Source organism: Diceros bicornis, chromosome 9 (genome assembly GCF_020826845.1).
Source record: "Diceros bicornis minor isolate mBicDic1 chromosome 9, mDicBic1.mat.cur, whole genome shotgun sequence".
Taxonomy (NCBI): Eukaryota; Metazoa; Chordata; class Mammalia; order Perissodactyla; family Rhinocerotidae; genus Diceros; species Diceros bicornis.
In genome coordinates, this window is record NC_080748.1 from 71,848,829 (window position 1) to 71,863,509 (window position 14,681).

At 41.1% G+C, this 14,681-nt stretch overlaps 1 protein-coding gene across 6 annotated transcripts in view; it reads right to left on the reverse strand.

The window, feature by feature from the left end:
* ABCC4 (ATP binding cassette subfamily C member 4) overlaps nt 1-14,681 on the reverse strand; it is a 266,824-nt gene that overhangs the window by 93,368 nt on the left and 158,775 nt on the right. For all 6 annotated transcript variants that reach the window (XM_058548381.1, XM_058548382.1, XM_058548378.1 and 3 more), the window contains one exon: nt 6,291-6,370. In XM_058548381.1, the coding sequence (XP_058404364.1) occupies nt 6,291-6,370 (80 nt within the window). The remainder of the gene's footprint in view (nt 1-6,290; nt 6,371-14,681) is intronic.

Here is a 14,681-nt window from a genome sequence, read left to right on the forward strand (position 1 = left end):
GTTTGAACACACTTGGCACTAACTATATCCTTTAAAACAAAACTAAACAACTCTTTTCGAGCTCCTTCCCCTTCCTGACCCCACCCCCAGCTGATGACAGAGAGAAAAGAGTGGTTCCCAAGTGGAAACTCGGCTTCTGGCAGCACTTCCTGCCTCACCATGCACAGTGGCCTTTTCCTCTCATCTCGGATCAAAGGTCACTTCCTAGAAACTCTGCCCCGCCTCCTGGACCATGCTCCCTAATTGCCTCTAGCCCCCACACCCAGTTCACCTTCCAGGACTTCCTCTGTGGCACTCAGCAAAATTTGCATTCCAAACAGCAAAGGATGAATTTCTGGATGTCTCTCTCTCTTAGGCGGCTGGAGGAGATCCACGAGGGGAGGCTTCACACCTTACTCATCACTGTGCCTCAGGACCTCAACCGTAATCCCTGTTTATTGATAGGAAGGAGGGAGAAGGGATATACCACCCACACCCCACATGTAAACTAAACAGCCGAAGCAACCCATGGACAGCTCCCCAGACCCTGCATTGCAGATGGGCCTCTCCTCTTTCAGTCAAACTCCTTCCAAGAGCAGCCTGCCCTCATCTCAACTTCCTCCATTCCTCTTGGTTTTTCATCCTTTGCAAACTGGCCTCCTTCCATCCTAACCCTGCTCCGGCTGGTCACCAGACACCTCCTACTCACTAAATCCAACTGACAACTTTCCACTTCCCCTCTCCTTTGCATTTAACACGCCTGTCCTACTTTGGTTTAACTCAATTCCAATTTTCCTCCTCTCTTCCTTGCTGTTCATTCTGTGTGTCCTCTGCTTGGCTTCTCTCTCTGCTTTCTCTTCAAATAGCAAAGTTTCCATAAGGTTCTGATCTTAGCCCCTAAAAATGTCTCACTCTCTCTGGGCAATTTTAGCCATCTTCACAGAATCTACTACTACCTGCTCAGTGAAGAATATGCAGGCTCTACACTCATCCCAGGTCTGTCTCTTTAACACCAGACTCATACTTCCAACTACCTATAAGCCTCCACCTGGAGGAACCATAACTTCCTCAAGATAACTGAACTAAACGTGGCAGAGTTGGGATTGGAAATCAGATCTGTCTCATGCTAAAGCCTTATCCATTCTCCTATACAGTATCCCTCCTATTGTAACGCTTATCACACAGCATTGCAATCACTGACTCTCTCTCCCAGGACCGTGTGTCTCATGGAAGACGGGAACTAAATTTCACTCAGCTCCAGATCCCCAAGCCCAACATGGTGTCTAGCACTCAAGACACACTCAATAAATGCTTGTCAGATAAATGAAAATAAAGCCTCCATTTTTTTCATCCCCAGCACATAGTAGGAGCTCAATAAAAGACCGGTGGAAAAAGCAAAAAGGAAAACATTACAGGAATGAAAAATATCAAAAGAATTACAAACCCACACATCACAGATATAATAGAAATAATGGTTTCCTTCTGGCAGAAACTCCAAGATTTTCCATTATATATCTAGTTGCAAATACATTCATAAAACAACCTATCTGCCTATCAAATATTACAAATATATCAGTATTATAAAAATTACTAATCATTAAAAATTATTTTTAATCATTAATAAAAATTTAAATTTAAAATATTATTAAAACATTACAAATATTCCATATCTATGGTACCTTTATTAATTAAATCCATCTTTGTTTTAAGAAAATAAAAGACTAGAATCATGCTGCCGATATTTGTGCTACAGTATTAGGAAGTCAAACACTTAAAAACGTAAATTTTAATTACTATGTTTTTGTTTGTTTACCCAATTACATTATGTTTTCACGGCCAAGGTCCTATTCAAATAATTCCCCACTTGCTGATTTCTCATGTCTGAGGTCTAGATGAAGGTCTTTATACTATTTGTATTTCAATCCCTATTTTCAAAAAGATATTTAGTTTTAATGTGTGTAGAACTATGTTCTAGCTTGATAGATGACTTGGTTTTAAATGTATTGTTACTAATCAAAGCTGTTATGATTTCTGAAAAAGCAAACGTGTTTCAACAACACTTTGATAAGCCAGACGTGCACTGCCAGCCATTGGCTGACTTATCTGATAAGCCCAGGGCAACCCCAAGGGAACCTGCAGACTGTTGTTATTTTATATTGGATAAATTATTTCTTTCCTATGATATATTCAAAAACTTCCCTCATTTCTGGTCTACCCTTCCAAAATGCCTCGTCAGTCAAAAATTGATCTTTATTCATTACTGTTCCACACCTGTGTCAATTCAGGTTCCAAAATCCCACACGTGAGCCCCTCTGTTCCTGTTGATTTCTCACTCTAGTAGGACAACAGTAAATGACATATTTTCAAAATTAGCTGTGTCACTGCTTCCCATTAGCGTAGATACGAATAGCTAACTACCCAAAACAAACAAAACAAAAAACCCACAAATGTTCACACAAATAGAAATCTTTTGTTGAAAAGTCCAAGGGACAAAGTTAGGTAAATAACCTCTATCTGGCCAGGAAATTTGCTCACATTTTAAACAGAATTTTCTGACCTTAGTCATTTAGTCAGAGGAGTAATAAAATCTGTCCCTGATTTCTGACTTGCTTCTACCGAGTATACCAACTCCAGCCATTATGGCACAAATGGAGGGTCTGTTCTCAGGTCTCTCACTTCCTCAGCATCAGACTCAATGGGAAACACTATTAAGTTCTAACCCAATGGTCCACATTTCTGAACTCTTTCTTACAAAACCAACAAAACTATCATTGTCTTACAGAAAAAGTAATCAAGCATGCATACTCTGGATTAAAAAGTTCACATGGATAAATGTAATTACATTATTTCTTTATCTATTCGATTTTAATTCTCCAGAAAAGCATGATCATATGCAAATCTTTAGTAAGAAAAAAACATTCAACAGACAGTCTTCGTTTGAATATTCTGACAAGTGGAAAGCTTAACTCTCTATTCATAAAGAGATCTCAGCTTCGGTTTCAGTTTGCGTTCTATTTGTTACATAAATCCTACCAAGGTCTCTCCAGCTCAAGAAAACCAGATGATATGTAGATCAGCAAGTACCCCATCCTCTGTGAGATAACACCAAGGGTCATTTCTTGACAAGAAAATTCCCAGTCTTTTTTAAAACTCTTTCAATTAAACTCAGCTGTTAGGTTTAGAAGGACTCACGTTCTGTGAGCTTCTCTGAGCATAGGAGGAGCTGCTAAGAGTCACGAAGATCCTTACCCAAAGAATCTGATGAGAGACACTTAAAACAGAGTGCCTCCTGATTCAGCAGCAGGTTTTGTTAACACTGAAAACAAAGGCAGACAGGAAATTTTCTACTATCTCAATTCTGAAAGGGGCTAAGAGAACTCTTTAGAAAAGTTCATGAGCTAGACCAGGGGCCTGAAAGTCATTTCCATTTCAGATTCCCATGTAACTGAGAGGGTGCTATTGTTTATACAGACAATATTCATGATACCTGTATGTTTTACCTGCCTAGTACTTCATTTTTTAAAATTTAGTAGAAGATAGAGTCAAAGTAGATAAAATTTCCTTTAAAATAGCCCCCCGCCAAAAAAGCCCCAAAAGTAGATCAACTACTTAAGCAAAGTCATAAGGTGAGTCAAGCTGATTGTCATTTTGACCTTGCTTTGCTTTAATTCTGGAGCCTATTTAAAAATGTAAGGAGCAACCCTCTTCATTCGGCTCAGCTAGCAGAGCTAATAGGCTTCTAATTAATTTCCAGAAGATTGCTGTTATAACTAACAGGTTTTAAACATTTGGTTGATTGGGGAAAATGAATTGAATATAATGTATTTGATTTGGAAAATTAGTTTTCATTCTATATGCTTACCATCATAGTGTTTATTTTAAGTTTACATGATTCCATTAAGAGTCCCAGAACACCACCGGGTTGTTTTCATCCTTACAGAGCCCTATCCAACTTAAAAAAAAAAAAAAAAAAAAAATCAATTTACATTTTGATTTTTGTTGGCCTTTATTTGAGGGCAGGTTAAATTCATTTTTGTGGGTTTAATAAAAATCTTTGCTTGCTAATACAGCAACAGGTCCAAATACTTCAAAATGATCCCCAATGATACCTCAGTGAAAAGCCCACGCATCGAATGCAAATCCTCCGGAGAAAGGCCTCTGTACACACCGTCAGATGAACCGGTTACTGCATTGTTTAGGAAGTTTCACTTGATTCCTCCTGACAACCATTTAAACAATGGATGTTGGGAAATGTCCCTCAAAGAATCACCAACAATGGCCGGGATCAGAGCTTTTCTATTTTGCTAATACTGTTTTTAAAAGGAGAAAATATTTCTTCCTGAAGGGATTATAGGAAGGCTTATTAAAGACACCCGCAAACAAAACAAGTGACAATCGATTTTATCATAATTGATAACTGAGTTATCCTTTATACAAAACTCCTTTCTTGGAGACAATAACATCGAGATTTACTTTTGCTATTAGATTCAAGAAATGAGCTAATTGGGGCTACTGGTATTCAACAATGATGAGTTTCACCACAATTGAGTGAGTGGATAATAAAAAGACCCTTGTCTCTTGGGTTAATGAGAAGTATAGCAAGACTAGAATTTTCTCTCCTCATGCTGCTAAAAATGTTTTATACTGAAATCAGGTAACATCTACCCCGTCCCTCCATATGTCTTACAAAAATGTGTGAAGGATTCTAATGATGAGAGCTAACTATGTGGTAAGCACAGGCCAGCCAGCTTTGGAAACCCAACTTAGCCTAGCTTGCAGTTGCAAAGCAACAGAACCTTCCATAAAAATCTTCTCAAAGTAATTAACAATCGCATCAGAACTGTTTTTGGTGAAAGATTGCTTTGGGGGGATAAATTATACAGCTAAACCCAGTAGGAGACATTTACAAAATAAGCTTGCAGAAGAGGGAAAAAAAATCAGACAACTTTGTTTGCAGTAACAGTCCTCTGCCTCTGAGTCGCAGCCTGCTTTACATCGGTAGACAGGATGCCTCTGCCGATGGGCTACGCTGAGTGCGGTCAGATATTCATTGCTGCACGTCTGTGTGACTAACAGGAACGACTGTAACCATTTCAGGCCTATTACTGATTTTTCTGATACAGCTAATTTTCCAAATTAAATAATTCTGGCTCCTTTTATAACAGTGGCTCCAGAAGAGATCCTAAGTTTTGACTTGAAGAGCATTTGAGCATGGAAAGAAAAAGAAGGAAAAGAGGGGGGCGGGCCATCGGGATCAAGCCCTAATTGCATACCCCAACTGTAGCACTGCTAACTTCCTAGCCTTAAAATGAGTTCATGATTAGACTGCTGTACAGTGGCACTTAGGGAAAGTGAAAAAGGGTCATGAAGTGTTAGCAACAGCAGCAGCAATTTTAGCGCATGTGCAGCTTTTGATAAATGCATTTCATTTCCAAAATAAACACTTGGAAATGAAGAAGTCCCCCAGCCTGAACCACTGAAAAGTAGACAGAATTAAATAACAGAAAAAACATCCCACATGAGCAACAATACTGAATGAGGAGATGAGAGATGAGATCGCCCAACATTATTCTTTAGAACCTCAAGTTCACAGACAAAATAAATGCTTTAGAGAAGGTATTTCTGTGGGATTGTTGGTTTAAAAAAAAAAAAAAAAAAAAGACACCTTAAGACTTGGAGCAATCAACGTGTGAAAAGAAAAGCTGCCCAGACAAACAAAAAAGGCATTTTCTGAGATGACTTTGATCCTGCACTCAAATTATTGGCTTAAACCTACTTGCCTTTCAAGGCTTTGTATCTGCAGTAACTGCTCTCTATTGTCCTTGTTAACAAAGTATTATTTTCACCTTATTATTACTAATCTTTTCTTTGTATGTAACCACACCTGGTTTTATCCCAAAAAACCGGTGCGGTAAATATTTGTCCTTTGTGGTAATACAATGCATAATTTAGTTAATCTAGGCTATCTTTCCGTGAGAGGTGATTGTTTCTATATTATGAAATGTGCTCAGAGTCAAGTGAAATCCATGCCAGATACCTGGAAGGCAGATGGAGAACCACTTACCAAGCATGTAGCTGCTTCGAACCAACCTTGACATGACTGTGTAGCCACTCCTACACACGAGGTATTACTCATGTTAACTTAGCCTCCAAATCATAACCACACCTTTCTTTTACAAACATGGCCTTTGACTAAGATAACATGACACACGGCCAGGCTGAAAGGCCCACCTTTAGCCCCCATGAAAGGGCCTTGAAAAAACAGGAACTTTGGTTTTCCCTTTGAGAACTTGACATTACTGTTACGTTACCTGGATGAAATCTAGACAGGTGAAGGGCAGCAAGTCATCCATATGCCCAATGTCTTTGGAGAAACGATTTAAAATTCTTCCTGAAAGAACAGGACACGAGAAATTACTCATTTCCCCAGATAGGCCCTTTAAGAGAAACAATTCACAAACAAATCAAACAGTATTGTAAATGCATATGTATTTAATATATCATGCATTCATATGAAAGAAGCCAATGTCAGTGGTAAAGAAAAAGAAAGTAGGATGATACCTACAGAGAAACAAAAATACCACCAAATGGCAGTGGGCAGGGAGTTGAAATCTGGACCTGATTTTTAAAAACACATTGCGGGAAAATTTGGAATCTTGCCATTTTCAAGTTGTGAGTTTACTACCCAGGGTAATAAGTCATTATTTTCAGAGCTGCATTGGGTGTGACAAACACAGACTCATTCCTAAACATCCAAGAAGACAAGGGGAATGTAGGCAGGAAGATAGAAATATCATGTAATGATTCAGTCATTTAAATCACCGTTAATTTAATCATTTGCTCGTTTCTTATCGTTGATTTTATTTCCTCCCTCAGAATTCAAGAAAACAGCATATCCTAAAGGCTTCAGAATTGGAAGATCAGAACTAGTTTCTAATAAATATCTAGTCTTCCAAATGATTTAATTCAAAAAATTTGAAGCTACACACACACACACACACACACACACACACACAGCCTATTTTGGTGTAGGCAACTCCTGAAAAATGTGTTTAGCTAGGCCCTGAACTTCTTTCGTAATAGATGCTTCAGGAAGCCAGACTGCAGGTGAGATGTGGGGCCAATGTTTGTCGGAGGTGACTTCTCCCTGAGGCCCTTCATACCAAGCCACAACTGGACCGTGAATGGCCAGGGGCTGGGGGCTGAGCTCCCACTGCCTGGGAATACTGCCTCTGCAATCCTTTCACCAGGCACCTGAGCTTGGCTGGGAAGCACAGGGTGCGCCCAAGATAGAAGCTGGAGCAACTGGAAGCTCCGTACTTGGCCAGGTCACACCATTACAATCTGGGCCTCAATTTTCCTGAATAAGGCTTAGGAAACACAGACGCCAGAAACTGTCTTTTATTGACACTTTTGGCAGGCCTGGTGACAACTTTTCTGAGCCTCTAATAGTATTTCCTTTAGAGGGCGATTCTGAGGATTAAATGGGCTCATGCATGTGAAAGTACTAGTCATAATGCCAGGCACGCTAACAGGTGCTCAAAATAAAAAAAAAAAAAAAAAAGCCCAAGGTGAGACAATTACTGTCACCCACAGGTTCTGCAGCAGGTCACCTGAGCAAGTCTACCAGGCACTGCCACAAGGTTGACTTGTTAAAATGAAGATTCTGATTTGGTAGCTTTAGGCTGGAGCTGGAGATTCTGCATTTCTACCAAGCTCGGGGTGATGCCCTTTCCGCTGCTGCCCAGACCATGCTTTGAGGGGCAAAAGGTTATTTAATCAGTTATAGTTTAGGAACATGAAAATCAGATGCACAATTGTTCAGATATTTTTATGGATTTCATGGACTACCTGGTTATCTTTTAACGTCTCAAGTTCTCAATAGCAAAATAAGGAAAATATATGTCATAAAATGTTAAAGACATAGTTTAAATGCTTGTTATTTCTTCAGTGGAAAAGTACAACTTTTTAACATAGGCAGGACTCAGAAACACTGCAAGTATGGTTCAGCTTTAAAAATGCTGAAAGTAATATTCACATTTTTAAAAAAACACAAAAAAAGCTACACCGAGATGAACAGTATGTGAAAACCACCCTTTACCTTTTACCAGATGCACAAGTCTTAAGGTCTGAGAGACCCATGGTTGACAAACAGCATAAAATACAAGGAAAACACTACTGGAAAAAACACCATCTCCCTGCATAGTGACTACAGTAACTGAACTGAATGTTAAGATCATCAAAAAACTAAACTCTTATTCACCACTGAGCTGAGTGTAGAAAACGTGAGATTAGAAGGTTCAATGATTACTTCCTTGGTCTCAGAAACAATTAAGAGAACAAATGGTGTTTGTGGTATATTTCATCTGGCTTTGCGATAGACCATTGTCATCAGAGCTGTGATTTCAAGTTCACACCCTCGTAGACATAACGTTTTCTCAAAGGTCTCCAAATCAAATCCTTATGATGAATTCCCTTCACACATATGCCATGGCTCCTCATCCAAATGACATCTGGCCCTGTTGGAGTATCTCCAGGGATGTAGAGGGAAGGGGGATTCACTGTGAACAGGAGGAACCCAATACGTTTTCAGACTGTTCTGTCAGACAGGGCTTTCTTACATTAAATCGAATCTTGCCTTCCTAGAACCATCTCTGCTGTTTATTCTCCCTTATAACTACATGAGTGAATCTAATTTCTCTTGACATGACAGCCCTTCAAACACTTGAAGAAAGTTGATCATATCCTTTCCGGACTTCTCACAATCAACTAGTCCTTGGTGCCTCCATTATCCCTCAGAAGGCACGGTGTCCCATCTTGGCCACTGCCTCCTGCCCAGACTCAGATGGCCAGTCTCAGTTAACGTCTTGGGCCCAGGATTAAAATCAATACCCCAGGCATTGTTTGGTGACCTTGGGGTAAAGTGGGGTAAAGTGGTAAGATCATCTCTCCCTTTCTGCACAGAATATAGCCAATTCTGAAGCTGACAAACAGTAAATTTTGGACTTGAATATAATGAAAATCCACACCACTCCCATCTATATTGCACAGGTAGATTTTTGGGAAGGGAACAATTGGGCAATATGTATAAACAACTCTAAGAGTACATTCTCTTTTGACCTAGAAATTCCATTTCTAGGAATGTATCCCAAGGAGTTAAGAAGCGCATCAAAGATGTTCAATACGGCATTATTTGGCAAGTCAGAAGTAGGGAAGAATCTAAATGTCTGAAAATGTCTATAAGGTATTACAGGCAATTTTAATTTTTTCTCTATGTTCCTATTTTTCTAAAGTGACTATGCATTGTATAAAAAAGTAAAGTGGGGAGGGGAGAGAAAGACTCAGAAGAAAGGAGAGGAAGGAGGGGAGAGGGAGAGAGGAAGAAGAGACAGAGAGAGACAGAGACAGAGATCACCTCGAAGTCGATATCATCAGAGAACCAATCAGCGTCCTCCTAACTGCTCTGGTTCACATTTTTCTATCTTATCCACAAGACAGAATATTATGAAAGTCATCAAACTTCTTGTCAAAATACAAATTCCTAAGCAATCAAATTTTAAGAATTGATTCTACGATCTAAGCTGGAATCGGTCACTGCTAGAATTCTGACACCTCTCCCATATCCAGGATTCCTCAGCTTACTTATAACCAAACTGTAATGTAAAACTTGGAGGTTCCCATGTTTAGTTTAGGCCCTAGTCTTCCTCTTCTTTTTTTTTTTTTAAACCAAAAAAGAGGCATATTACATATCAGAATATTGAGGTATATTTTTACTGAGGTATATTTTATATCTTTTAAAACTCGCCCATTTCAGGTGGACAATTCAATGAATTTTAGTGACTTTACTGAGTGATGCAAACATCACCAAAAATCAGTTTTAAGACATTTTCATCCTCCCAATAAGATCCCCCATGCCATTTACAGTGACTTCTTATTCCCACCCCCAGCTTCAGGCAACCACTAATCTACATTCTTTCTCTATAAATTTGCCTTTGCAGGACATACCATACAAATGGAATTGTACAATACATGGTCTCTTGTTTCTGGCTTCTTTTACTTAGCCTAACGTTTTTGAGGTTCATCCATGATGTACCTTGTGTCAGTAGTTCCTTCCTTTTGAGCCCCGTTCTTTACCACAGAAGTGGTCTTAGGCACCCGCAAAAAAGGCCCCATCAGGCCACACCACACAACCTTGAGGGTAAAAGTGGATGTTTCATGAACTCTTCGATATTATGAACTTCTTTATATGTGCCCATGTTTAGCTTCATTGATGGTTCTAGAACTAATGCTTTTAAAAAGACTGGTTTGATAGCCCTGCAGAGTCAGGCAGGTACGCTGGGTCTGGGCAGGGCTCTGAGCCCAGGGGAGTGTTGAGGGGGGCCGGGTGGGGGGGGACAAGTAAAAGTGGTGAGAAGTGGAGTCTAAATCCAAGCAGCCTATCCAAGAGTAGAGTCCCTCCAAAAGAGCAAAGGGAATGGACCTGTACATTCCAGGTACAATGCAACATGATGGGGCAAAGATTGGTCCCATGGAGAGGGTGTTCAGTGGAGCCCAGAGATGTCCACCAGGCTGAAAAGGATCACTGTATGCATGAGGGTACTGAGCCAGCCTGGACTTTCTGCATCATTCTACACAAACTAATTCAGCTTAGACTAGTACAACAACAGGAACAGGAGCCACAGAAGTCTGGGAGTTCAACATTATCTTGGTCTTCATTGTTAGCACAGGTCATCAATATGGTGGCTGTTCAGAGAATGGCATGAAATACAAAGAGCAGCAGGAATTAGGGAACCATCAGCGGAAAAACCACAAAGTTCTCATCCTCCTCTGAAACTCAGCAGCAATATTTTAGGTAACTCATCCAAGCTCCACTGAGACACAAATCCTTTATCTGTAAAAGGGAGACGATAAGATTTGCCTCGACTACTTCACAAGATAAAGGATCATGAGGATAAAAGAGTTCAAGTTGATGAAGGCACCTTCTAAACTGTAAAGTAGCACACATGTGCCAGGTGCCATTCATATTATCATTAGGAGATTTTAGAGGTTTAGGGGCATGAAAAGTCACCAGGGCTAGTAATTACCAAACTTTGTCTTGTGAAGATTCTGAGATTCTACAAAGGTGCCTTGAAGAATGAGGAGGAGGAGGCAGCGAAGGCCAACTCCACCCAGCTCCAGACACCACACCCTTCTCCCCTGCTCCCCATCCCCTCCCAAACAGAGACCCTTATATCCATCTGGATGTCATATAGAGATGGCCTTTGAAGAAAAGGTTCTGCAGCTAACAGAAACGTTCAAATCGCTTTGTAGACCAAGCTCCCTGTGATAGAGACGAGGAGATGAGGTCCAACCTTGCTCAAGGTGACGCAATAAGATTTCATAATGGGGTGGCTACTACTGCCAAGCCATCCTGGGATTTCCACACAGCAGAGAGAGGCGGCATGAGAAACCCCACTTTTCAGGACAAGTTCCTTCAATGTTCTTTGCTGGCTCTTATTTTTTTCTAAGAATAGAGGCATTGACCATTTTTTTCCTTTTTCTGGTTCTCTTCCTAAACTTTGCTCACTTTCATGACAATGATTTCCTGTTTGCTTATGCATCCTGAATCTTATCTCCACTCCTGATCTCCCAGGGCTTCCTCTGGCACTTGACTGTCCTACAAAACATCTTAAGCTCAACACATCTAAACTGAACAGAACCCTTTGAAGTTGACCCACAACTACCCACACCCAACTTCTCAAACTTGGTCTTAGACCTCTGCCCAAACACCTAACATGAAAACTTTTAAGTCATTTTTGACTTATCTTTATCTTACATAATTACCAGCAAGTCTTATCATTTAAAATAATCTCATTTACATCCTCGTTTCTTTATCTATCAAATCAAATCTATCAAGTTTTACGAATAGTGAGGAGAGGACACAGAAGAGAGGTACCTACCTAACCCCCTTCCATCACTCCTGCCTGCGTATCCTTGTTCTGATGGGGGGGCCTCCTCTCTCTTCTATTCACCTGCCAGGACAGCCCTCAATCTCTGCTTGGCTCCATCTATCCAGATATCAGTGAACATCAGCAAACTTACCAGGATATTGCGGGCTGATCAGAAACAGCAACACTCATAAGAACACTGGTTCCCAAACTTTAATCTGTACACAAATCTCCAGGGAGCTGGTTAAAATGTATATTCTCAAGAGCTCTGGGTGGGGTCTAACAGCTCCCAGGTGATGCTGATGCGGCTGGTCCAGGGACCACGCTTACAGTAACAAGAAAGAATCTGAAATTTCTAATGATGTTCCTTCTGTCACAAGAACCTATAAGATAACCTTGTCACATTTACACGTGTAATTACTGCCCTTTTAAATTCCCTTCTTTGCTTCCAGGTGCTAAAGACCACTGTTTTTTTTTTCATTCACATAAATTAAATTAGAATATAGGCATTGTTAGAGCAGGGGTTTTTGTCTCTTTCGTTCATTGCTGTTTCCCCAGTGCCTGGACCAATGCCTAGCAAATAGAAGGTGCTCGAGCGTATTCTAAATGAGTAAATAAAACAAGCCCTTCTGCTATAAATAACAAATGCTTGTTTTCCAATTTCAGTCTCTATTTCCAATGCTTGATATTTCATGCAGTCTTTTTTTTGACAGTTGTTTTCCAATCTGGAGAAATTCATGTTGCAACATGAGTGTCTGGTTCATCATATGTGTCACTTTCCTTGTGTTGTTGTTGAAGTGATTTATGTGTCTGTACTCCTTCAAAGGGCTGGAAGTTGCCAGTTGCGGACTGAGTTTGGGTACAGCAATTTACAGGAGCTAGCCCAATGGCAGGAAAGCACTCCAAGAAGTTGAGGAAGCCAGTGTCTCAAAGAGGGGAAAGAGGGGCTGGGGGCAGCAGTCCCTGGTGCTGGGTGGGTGGCAGCTGATAGAGAAGGAGCATGGGATGGGTGTGGAACAGACACAAATCACGTGGGGATTAGGGAGCAGGCAACAAGAGCGGGTACGAAGGATGGAAGGAACAGACAGGAGAGGAAATACAAGGCACAGATAACAATGTTATAGGTAACCAGATACTGAGGGAAAGTTCTGGTCTACCCATGGCCTAGCCCTATAATTCCTCTAAAACTGGGAACTCCTCCCAGAACTTAAAGGTAAAACCATGTAACAGGTGGCATTTTATTTAAATGGTCGACTTAAAAAAGTACATCCTAACCCAGACCATTTTCTTAAGGCATTGAATTTGGCACCCAGGCCTGAGAGGGTAAGTTTAACCCTGTGCTGAGGAAGAAACCTACCATGTCTTCTAGATAGCCCTCAAAGGGCCCTTCTTCCTTGCCACAGCAAATATGGGAAAAATGCACCTACAGTTGCTGGTTTTCCTCAGCCCACCCCACCTACCTGCTTACACGCTGGGGAAAGCCAGAACTGAGGTCCAGGGGACAGGTCCCACACATGTCTTCTGCTTGCAGTTTGATGGGGGAGAGGGTAGGGAAAGCCACAGGTAGACTAACCTAAGGGATACGCTGGTAGAGTGGAGCCGGTGGTGGTGGTGGTGGTGGCAGGTGGACACCTAACGTTCTGGGATGGTTTTATCTCCTCGGAGTTAAGATAGAATCAGGACTGCAGTAAATCAACTAGGGATGTGGGTTCTCCTCTAGTGACGTGAAAGAATGCCTTTCTAGAACAATTATGCTGTTTTTGCAAAATCCAGTAGTCTCTTGTCTTTTCATATAATTAAGACATATTAAAAATCGTAGTTTTAGGGTTTCATTATGTGACATGACAGATCGGAGGAAATGAGTTTCAAAAAGATGTGTGTGCTCTTTCCTTGTCTAATAAGGTCTTTCTCATTTTTTTCCCCACCTGGAAGATAACAAGTGGGATTGTCCAAACAAGAGGACTTGTAAAACTCAAATGTCTTCAAGATGAAGGGCAATCTTTACTGGGGTGTTTGATAATCTAACGTTGATGGCAGGTTATAGGATACATTGAAGTGAATACAGTACATACAGTGTCACAGAATGCTGCCAGCACACAGCCAAGTGGCATGGAGCACACACAAGACAAGTGGTGATGAGAGAGCCACAGCAGCAGTGGTGTTACCAGATGGTGTGAGTTACAGGGTTAGGCAGGGTTAGCCTAACAGCTTTCACGGTGAAAACACAGCCTGAGAATTTGGAAGGAGGGCTGATTTGATGGAGAGTGGAGAGTTTGTTCAGGTGGGAGGAATGACATCTGTGAGGACTAAGAGGTGGGAAAGGCAAAAGGATGACAAATATTTGCCTAGTTGATGGAAAGAGCATGACCTAAGGTGTGCTAAGACTGGCGAGCACTTGGGTGTGGAACGGGAGTGGAAAAGAGGGAAGCATTAAGGGGCCTTGACTGAAAATTCCCTTTAGTCAGAAAGAGGTCTAATTTCCCTCTTTCGCCAGCGTCTCTTCAAGGCCATGGTTGTAAGGAGGAAGTATTGAGGAGGGGGCCAAGTGGAGTGAGGAGGGAAGGGCACCCTACACATCTGACCTAGGCTGGAGAAAGTCTGAGGAGCTCTACAGAAGATGGCCAAGGACCAACTCTGTCTCAGCCTCTTGGACACAGACAAATCCCCACATCAACTCATCACTGTGCCTGCGCTACACACCAGAGAGCCAGGCAGGATTTTTTCTCGTGGTTTTTGTGGTTCACTCAAGCTTGGTTTCTAGAATACCAAGCAATT